Source organism: Ylistrum balloti, unplaced genomic scaffold, assembly GCF_031769215.1.
Source record: "Ylistrum balloti isolate Yb309-2 unplaced genomic scaffold, AGI_CSIRO_Ybal_v1 Utg370398, whole genome shotgun sequence".
Classification (NCBI taxonomy): Eukaryota; Metazoa; Mollusca; class Bivalvia; order Pectinida; family Pectinidae; genus Ylistrum; species Ylistrum balloti.
Window position 1 is genome coordinate 633,191 of NW_026782274.1, and position 10,804 is coordinate 643,994.

A 10,804-nucleotide genomic window follows, 5' to 3' on the forward strand; every position below is an offset into this window, starting at 1 on the left:
TTTGGCATTTTAATTGTGTACAGAAATCTCCTTCCCTAGTGTTTCATTTCAGCCTGATGGATGGTGCGCCTCACTAACGCAGCACCTCTTGCAGTGATCACCATCTCGCTAACATCAACAACAGTTTGTGGCTATCATCTTGAAGGGATTATTTCTACCACAAGATTACCTTACTCAGCTATGAACGCTCATTACTTCTCTTTCTTGTCTATAATTTTTAGAGATATTTTCTGTTTTCAATATGAAATAGATGATATTCAAGAATTCTAGTCACAGCTGTGAACATTCATGCTACATAATTAGAACAATAGTAATGTAACAGGATAGGTTTTATTAAACACAGAATCATATTAAAACAAAATTGTTGTTATATTTCATATAAACAGACTACAAAAAAAACATCAAAGACAAACTGAAGACAAAATTCAAAACATTCATCGCTACAAAGTGTCATTTACTACACACATTTATACATCAAAGTCATAAATTCATGTTTTGTATTCATACTAAAATAAATTCAGTATAGAAGGGTCTCTTAAATTGTGCGACACATCTATCAGTCAAACTCTGTAGAGTTAATAAAAACTTTCCTTCAAAAAGCAAAGCACTCAAACTTTACCCATTTGAAATATTGTAAATTTGTATTTGCACACGATTTTAGTTGAAAAACATACATATACTTAAAATACTGTTTTAGTTTTTACTCTCAATGCTTTAAAAGTAAACATGCTTAACTAGTGGTTTCATCATTCTTACAAATATCAACTGACAAGAGTGTAGGAGTTAACACTGGTTTTCGATGCATACTTTCTAAACACAAATTACCACTTTAAAACATACAAAATTAGTACCTCAGAAAAAACAAACATTCCATCAAGACAGACATTTTTACAGACATTGTGGTAAATATACATATTTTTTTTTTTTTTTTAAATGATCCAGAGGTTTTTTTTCAGAATTCTGTCACATTTTAAAAGCAATGATGGCTTGCTAGAATTTTTAACAAAAGCGATTTGGTTTTTTTTTAATTTTGCATACGGATATGTTGGATAGCAAGATATAAAGTAAGAAATTAGATAAGCACACTGGTGACCTTGTCAAATACCTAAGCTATATGATTGAATTCAAAGCTACATGGGAATGCAGCATACAAAGCTATTGTTGAGAATACTTTTCTGATCGACAAAAGGTTACACTAAGGTGTGTGATATGGAATGATGAAAATGTGACTACCAGGTATGTATATGTTTTCGAGTCAAGACATTCAACATAAATAATCAAGGCTGTACATAAAATCTAGTGAAAGTTGAAATGAGTATGAAAGGTCTTTTTGTAAATATAGTTCTGCACCACTCCCGAGTTGAGGAAACAGTCACCACAAACCCATGTAGGATTACAAATCATTACACTGAAAAAATGTTGGTATCACCACAGCTACATGTATGGTATAAATGCATGCTATCTTCTATTCCACTAATATATATCAGATAGGTTTTTTTGACAAACATGTAAATTCAATACACAGCTGAAATTTCTTGCCTGCATTTCATGTCAGAATGACCGTATGCATAAAATCACATTTGCTCTGATAATACCTCAGTTATATTCCCTTAACTAAATATCTCATTCAATCTCACTTAATCTGATTTATTCTTTAACTGGAATTTTACATCACCTCATATTACCACTATATTCATGAACAGGCTAAAACATGTACACCTCTCTGAAATTTCAACAAGATTTGAAAACATTCATTAAAATCTCTTTTGCTGTTATGTATAAACATTTGAGCTTTTAAACGATGAAACTTCACTCCAACACAAGTTAAGTAGACTTTGACATATTACATAGGTTATGGTAGTTCAACAGGCCGTGGACACCAGTCCATTACACATAACATCCTTCAATGTTAAACCTCCATTATTCTGTCACGATTTGACAGGCTCTGGACATATCCCGTCTTATATTCACATTGTAGTTAATCACAATTTTACAAAGAGATAACAACTTTGGTCTCAATTAAGAAATGTATGGTTTTCTTGTGAAATCCCTGTACAGATTATTCATTTGAAATGTGTCCCAGGCCTGTACCTGTACCACATTAACTATGACCTACAGCTACAGTGCTTCATGGTTTTTATGCATCTTATATTAAAAAAATGCACACATATATTCATTACCCAGAATAATGAATAGGTGAGATCAATTTGTTGTGAAATATGGCACACAATACTCTACATTATCTAGTAGTACTAATCCAAGAAAGTCACCTGGTAACGTCATAATGGAGAGCAAATATATCTCCAAACACCACTGTGGATTTCTTTGCCTACAATCAGGTTTGTCATCACTTCAAATGTAGCATTTCTGGCATAAGATACAACAGACCTGCCTGTGTTAATGCAGATCTCAAAAAGCTTTGTCAAGACCATCAGAGAGCAAAATAAGACCTGTAGGTCCATACTTATAACCAAACAACTCTCAACAATCTGGTCAAACCAAATAATGTTCACAGCCAAAGAAATTATATGATTCATTTTGTAAGAGTTTTCACATAAACATTTTTTCTTAATTTAAGATAATCTGGTTATTATCTGTAGATTTTTTCACTACGTATCACTTCCTTTTAATTCAAACAAATTTATATTAACCATTTTGATGTGCATCTTTTAAATGTCTTTTAATCTAAAAATGTATAAACATTTTTAATCAATATTAAACAAATTCACTATTAATTTGAGTCACTTTCTATCCACTGTCTGACACATAACTTGGTACAAAACATTCGAAACTACAGAGAAATCTCAAGTCTGTATAGAAAGTGACCAAGTGATTATTCTCATTGCTAAGAGTATCATTTGAGTACCCATTTCCTCACACACTTACATTCCGTCTTTAATCTGTGCAAAAGAAAGCAACAAAATAACGTTCAGCAACACAAACAAAATTTAGTGATAAACAAAATAGAATCTAGTGATGAAACATTTCCCCTACTTTCATTTGTCTCCAAAATGAAGTTTTTAAGTTTTTTCTCTGTAGGAAAATCTCAAAATACAAGCACACATTGATATATATATTGGTAACATTGCATTTCATAATTATTTTCCATTGGAACAATATGGAAAGGTATATATCCATCTCCTATTATAAGGGAGATTTACAAAGAAGCACCCTTAATCCTCAATTCTATTTGTACGAAACACAATTCTCAAATAACATATATATAGATCTCATTCAGACCCCAAGTTCTAGAACCACAATTAACACAACTTGATTATAAATCTGTATTTTTAAAAAGTTCTTATTTAAATCTTTCCATACCAGAACTAACAGTTTTTTTCTTATAAAATATTGATTCACCAAATGAGATGACAGTTCTGAAGAAAAAAATATTTTGAGAAAATATTCATACTACTATTATTAATTTTAGGTCGGAGAAAAAGATAAAAGCAAGCCTTAATTTAAGCAATATGAGCTATGAAAACAAATGCCAATAAAAACTGTACTTTTCTATACTTCAAAAATTTTCAAATGAAAACATTTAAATTCTAATCTAAGTTTCATCAAACGATTGCCAACCCAATATTTTGTATATTTGATCATTGACATTTCTCAAACCTTTGTGGAACAAAAAAAAACAAAAAAAAAATAATGTTCCTATTGTGCTCCAATCAATATTAGATACTTAGTTGCTAAAATACAGAAGATAAGAAATGGAAGGCACCAACAAAATTCTGACAGGCATTGTTGTTTTATACACATCTTATATGACTATGTAAGACACACAGGTAACACTTGTTGTGAATTGTTAAGATTATATAATCATGTGCCCAAAACTGTACATTTTACAATGCATTATTCCCCATTGGTGGAGTACAGGTTAGTACTAACTTCCTTCTAAAATTCATTTTTCTGATATTATATATCAAGTATTTGAAATAGCGAAAAAATATTTCAGAGCTGTTCAATTTTCTTACAATAAAACAAAAAATGAAAAAATTATACTTGCACATGCAATGCGTACTGAACCACTACATGGAAAGTCAGATGGTTGAGCTGCACAGCAAATCACATAAAAATTCACTTTCACTAAGGTGACCAGGGTTAAATATGCCCCAATTGGTTGTAACAAGACATAGCGTATCATCTCTACATGCCTGATAATGTGGATTTTACCCATGTACTCTGTAACAAACTTTAATCTTTGCAAACACTTTTATAGGTATATAATTACTGTACAACTGAGATTTTACTTCACATTCAGGTAATTTTATTCAAAACCAGAAGCATCTTATAAAAGATTTTCTGTTCTCCACCAATGGGAAATATATCATAAAAGGATATTGTCTTACGGTCTTATCACTTAAACACCACTGTCATTAACTTATAATACATTTGAAAGGTATCACAGTTTTTATATCATCGAAATGCTTTCCTCCAATACACGAAGGCGCCTGCACCAGCTACACCAACAAGGAGGAGCATTAGTGGAAGTTTCCACGATCCACTTTTATCGTCTGGAGTTTTTCCCTTGCTTTGCTTTGCCATTGAGTCTTCTAGTCGTTTCTGTCATAAAAAATATATTGTTGAATATACAACTGTAACTGAGGACTCAAACACAGGACCCCTGGCTAACTAGTCTGATGCTCAACTGATCTAGCTAAAGACAAGTTCTCTCTAGCCGAGCTGTATATTGCAGCTAGTATTTAACAGGGTTACCATCTCCCCTCCAGTAGAAAACTTGTCGAGTTTCAAGAAGGATACAGCGATGTCTGTGGGACAATGCTGAGTACTTATATCAAAACCCAAAATTCAAATTGAAAAGGTGTTACAAACCAGATTCTTTGCAATAATTGAAATAACTTCCATAAATTTCACAATGCAGTTAATACCAATGCCAAAATATGACAAGATTTCCTGCAATTTTACTTTTTCGGGTTTTGTAAAGATAGATGTTTGAAGTGTAAATCTATCACACATAATTGAGCCAAATAGAAATTAAATCAGTTCTTACCGTGATTAAAGCTTCAGCTCCCTGCTGAACCTTCATCCTGACATCTTCTCCCGCATTAACAAAACAAGACACAGCTTCCTGGTGTGTGACTTGGGACAAGTCTAATCCATTCACCTGGTAATAATAGAAAATGTCCAAATTGAATATTCAAGACAGTTTAGGAACACTCTGGGGTTTCAAACACATACTAATAGCTGTGAAGATATCCTCCTAAACCATTTACATTGACAAACAGCTAGAAGCTGGTAAAATATACTCCATCAACTTTAACCACTACCCCATTCTTCAAATGGAAAATTACTTTATATTCTAACAGCATATGTGGTTTAAATTCTTTTTTAACATATAATGGTTCTGCCAATATAATTTCATAAGAAATCTGATAGGCTATCTTCATGTTTGGTAAAATATTGGACATATCTTACTTTGGAATGGATAGTCTTAAGACAGTTGTTTCATGAAAAGTATCTTTTCTTCCAGAGTTCATGTGATGATCTTTAACTTGTTCTGTGTGTGTGTGTGTGTGTGTGTATGTGTGTGTGTGTGTGTGTGTGTGTGTGTGTGTGTGTGTGTATATTTAAGACCCTGGGTTAAATACTACCTCTAACACTTTGTCTCCTTCCTTTAACTGTCCATCTTTAAATGCAGATCCATCTTCTCTAATCTTGGTGACGAAAATCCCAGAATCTCCCTGAATATGTGGAGCATCTACTCCTCCACGAATGTTGAAACCAAGACCTACAGATAGTAAATAAAAAACAATTATAAAGATACATTTAAACAAGAAACTATATAAATCTGGTTCATTAGAGAGATATAGCGTACATATGGTCGGCGCTTAAAATATAAGCTGTATTTATTTTGACGAAAAAAACTGATGTGTATCAAGTACCTATTGACTGTCAAACGTAGACTCACTGGTGGAGGGCTAGTGATAAAGAGAGTCAGACATGGCCCATGGCCCCTTAACTTCAGAACTGAAGATTCTACCTGTATCTTCACACAACTTTAACATGTTACACAGGAATAGAATGTTTTATAAGTGATATAAAAGCTAGAAATTGAATGTTTCATATATGAAATATATACCTATTGTTTTACCTGAATCCAGCTAATTTAGTAGTACGACATTATTTATATATACACATATAAATAGTCCAATTCCTGTGGTTGTTGTTGCTAAGGTGGATTGCTGAATGGTCGTAATGTCAGTAGCAAAGCCGGCTAAATGTCAAGACACTATAAATAATTGTAAATATCAAAACATAATATTTACGGCGTGATTTTCTAAACCCTAAGTTGACACCTGTTGCTAATATGGACTTGCATGTATAATTATAAGTCTATAGCGTTTTTGTAACCTGGCATGGACATTATTGCTAATAATGACTCAGAAAATATACATTACAACAATATCCAGTTATGGTAAGAAACCCTAATTTACATGACTAATTAAGTTGCCGCAGGGACGTCCCCGGTTGCCGGAATCAGATTTCCTACAAACTGATTTTCAATACACTAGTAAATAAATGATTGTTATCTTGTCATGCGGAAAAAATCAATTCGTCACTATAAGAACAGTCCCATAAAAGTAATAAAGGTAGGCTGCCGGAACTCGTGCTCTGTACTGAATTTTACAGGTTTAGTATAGAAAGAGCTTTCATACTTCACAGACAGAATCGATCAACATGGGAAGCCGGCCGGTTGTTTGTTTTGTGATGTGTCAAAGAAAGACAAAAACTTTGGGACACAAATCTTTCAATCATCGTTTACATAATCTTGTATTGCGTACCACTTGTTCCTCTGACCAGATTTATCTCAGTGACTGGAAGATCCATTGTTTCTCTTTCAATTCGTACAGGAAATCCCAAGTCCTTCGCGTTTCATGCCATTTGATCGAAGGTCGAGGAGGGAACTCTTCAATGTCGGAAGTACAACGAAGTGTTAAGACTTTCGCGGGAAAATACAAAAAAAAATACATTCGTTTATTTGGTTATAAATGTTATGGGTTACATCTTAAAAGATTAAGCTTGAGTAAACAGTCAACAACCGTCGTGTTTATATTTTGTAGTTTCACTTTTAAACTACCGACGTGTTCTCAATCTCGAGGTCGCATAATGATATATTGTAATTGCTTTGAAGTTGGGTGTCGCTCCTTTGTAATATTCAAAAGGATCGTATCAGCCTGTGATTGGTCAGTTTTTCTCTTATCAAATGTAAAAGTTTGAATTTCAAGAGTTGCAGAGAAGTAGTTAGTTGTGTATCGATAGATATATCAAACGTTTGCTGTTTTGTAACTTTATATTCGGATGATCGACAGATCATATACAAAATGTAAAATATAACTTTCATGATTAATCGATTTCATCCCACAAAGCAATTTCAACGTAGGCCATACCTATTTGAAAAGTAGTTTTTTCGGAAAAATAATAATAATAAAATATGCGCTGGAGGGTAGGTTCTTTTTATTATTTTTTTATCTATTTTTGTTCAAATTTTGGTAAATGTTGGTGCGAGCGGAAGTTTATATACCCACGGATCACAAGATCAGGGGCAGATTGTTTTGTGCTGTCCGTTTGTCTGCTGTCAACTTTAACCTTGTCGATAATTGTTGCACCGTAAGAGGTAGGGCTTTCATATTTGGCATGTTTTCCTTGTGACAAGACCTTTCCGGGGGTCCCAAATTTGTTGACCATATGACCGTGACCGAGACCTTTGACCTACATTTGAAAAAAAAACTTTCACATTGGTCCTAAGTTATTGCAGTATGAGGCATAAATGTGTCACAAAGTGTGTATGCAATAAGCACATGCCTTACATGGTACAATTTTAATGTCCCGTTTCAGAATTTTGATGCAACGGGAGGCATAGTGTTTTATAAATACATCTTGTTTTTTTTTTATATATATTATTCTAAAATTCTGAATTACCTCCCTTACAATGTTAACAATAACCATCCACTATGACGAAAATTCACAGGTATTCCTGTGTTTTCTTATAAGCAATCAAGACACAGGAAGATAAATTGTTGAGTGCCTGTAGTTAGCCAAAAGAAAGATAGAGAAAATAGTGTCAGATTCTAGTAGCTGTCGATAATACTATAGTACATATCATGGAAGTCCAATCACGGAATGTTCAGATGACATTTAAGTAACAATAAATACTGAAGATATCGGGCAAAGTTTTTTTCCTGTAGGTTGCAGAAAATCAATATATGGTCATGATTAATTCCGGAACCCTGCGTGATAATGTAATATTAGTTTTCAAATTGTGCCCGAAAAAATGCAAAACCCGAAAATCTTGCGCGGTTAAATCTGTAAGTGTATTCCTTCAGGGCACAAAAGTGAATCAAACGTGTTCGATTTTAATCAATTACAATTTAACGCAGTTAACACTGTTTCCCATTTCCTATAGACATGGTGACGCTCTAGGGAACTGCAGTAAAACAATACTGACGGATGAAGCGGACGATCGGCATTGGAGTGGAATGCACAGCACTGTCAAACATGACGGATATGTTTAATAGCCTTTTGAAACCATGCAGTTACAAATAATTATCAACAAAAACAATAAACACGGAAATGACGAAGCAAACCTTCATTGATTTGACGCCCGCAGTGAAACGAAAAAAAATCTTTCCTATTACCAATGGACTGCAGCAGAGACATATATATCACATATATACGTCTCTGACTGCAGGAAGTCATTACCGTGCTATATTAGTACGCTTATTTCCGAAATGTCCAGGCTTTTTACATCAAAGAAGTAGTCTGGAATTCCCAGCAAAATCTATCGAGAGTGGAAATAATTCTGTGACATTCTGGTCACATGAATACACATCTCTGATTTTGAATTTAGGACGGACACTACTGGAAGAAAATGTCTGTTTTCGGTCAGGTTGTATATAAAATAAGACACAAATATTACATAAATTACATCACATACACAGAACATAAAACAAATACAAAGTTATAAATCTAAATCGAGAGCGGTGGTGTAAATTTAGGTGTCTCGATAATCCCTTCGGCTGGTGGACACCGATAATGGGGAAAAAATCCACCTCAAGTAGTATGGAAGGTGGTAATTAAAATATCAAAAATGTTTTATACAATCTCCATAGTTTTGCACCCTAGACCCTGAGAGTATATGTGATCGCAACGAAAACAATCGCATGTCGCACTCCGAAGAAAATAGTCTACTGGTCTATCTCGGCCACATTCTAGATGAGGAATTGTTTGATTAAAAAATAAGAAAATTTATTGTAGAAAAATAAGAAATGTATGTGTAGTTACAAGAAAAAGTTATTTGATAAAAATCAGCAGTTAAATGCACTATACATATATATCGGCAAGGTTACAGTTCGTAAACAATCACAAACTCGATCACAGAAAGAATACATTTCCAGTTTTAAAAAATCCTTTTGGAACAGACTTTAACCTAACCACTTAAAAAGATTGGACACAAAAAGTGATAAATAGATTTCTAATTACGATGTGCATATTTTGAAGAAGAATTGAGCCCTCCCTCGCCACCCTCACCGAAAACGTTTTCTTTGGTGTTTTAATTACTTATGTTCTTTCATTATCAGTTGTCTTCTTCCAAATTATAATTTGTCTTTAACTTTCCACGACTATGACCCGCTAGCATCTTTCTTAACGAAGGTATACGAATGGACTTCTTTACGATGAACTCAAATTTGGATTTGATGTTGAAAAAAAAACGCCTTCGTCATTATCGTCATCTTTTTTTATTTAGTTTAAACATATTTTATTACCTTTAAGCAAAATAATTGAACACAAGTTAAAATAACATTGTTAACGCCATTTCCGTTAGAAGAAAAACAATTGCATATATACATTACAAGATGGCTCAAAATAATTATGTACATATCATCTTCTTTTATCAGTCGTGGTAATAAAAAAAACCCTAAAGGAATGCAGATTTGAAGATTATTTTCATTCGAATAAAAATCTTAAAAGAAAGCCCTCTAAACTTTTGTTTTACTCTAAAACTTGATGAGGGAAATTAAGGACCAGCGTTAATCATCCTGGAAAGAATGGATTTTTCGCACTTGTTGGAAATGTCACGTGACTTTCTGATTGCATGCTGTAATTCACCACTCGTGTTTTTTCCCGCCATATGAAAATACTAGCCGGAAATGGGCGAATCGTTTCTTGCAGCTTTAATGTCAGGCCTTTTCCGACTACGTAAATCTAGTATGAATATTTCATAGGTTTTATTACACCTGTTGATGTTTGTTTTATCGGCGAACTTGTCGGGTATTGCCATTTCAAAGTCCTAACATCGATTAGTTCATGTAATGAAAAGTAGAATTATTGATTAGTCATAGATAAAACTGGATATATTTTTTTTGACCGTATTCCATTTTCATTTTCTTTTCCAAATATAGTGATATGTATTGATTATAATTTCTCGTAGCTCCTCCCCTTATCTGTGTGACTGATGGTTTTCATCCTCATCCAGACAGCCCCTCCCTTACAACTCACTCAACCTCCACCCCTCTCTGACAAGCTTCAGTACCGGTCTATTTACTTTGTTCGCACTCTCTACTCCCAACCCAGTCCCAACTTTCTCCCTTCTGTATCATGTAAATCTCCCCATCTTTACAATGCTTCAATGCAGCAAGTTTATATACAGTTGTGCGCTACCTGTATACCCGTAATCACTAACAAAATTAACTCTTTGTCGTACGCGTACCTGTCCTCGCGTGCAAATATCGCGTGTCAAATGAGAAAGATTCGAAATGATGTGTCCGGCAAATTAGATCGA

General features: G+C 33.7%; 1 protein-coding gene across 1 annotated transcript; it reads right to left on the reverse strand.

The window, feature by feature from the left end:
* Nucleotides 1-316: 316 nt before the first annotated feature.
* LOC132554360 (synaptojanin-2-binding protein-like) lies at nucleotides 317-6,910 on the reverse strand. The gene is made up of 4 exons (XM_060218665.1): nucleotides 6,807-6,910; nucleotides 5,616-5,752; nucleotides 5,015-5,128; nucleotides 317-4,566 (listed from the first exon to the last, which is right to left on the reverse strand). Exons 1-4 carry the CDS (start codon nucleotides 6,850-6,852, stop codon nucleotides 4,420-4,422), a joined length of 444 nt encoding a protein of 147 aa, XP_060074648.1. The 5' UTR covers nucleotides 6,853-6,910; the 3' UTR covers nucleotides 317-4,419.
* Nucleotides 6,911-10,804: the final 3,894 nt, after the last annotated feature.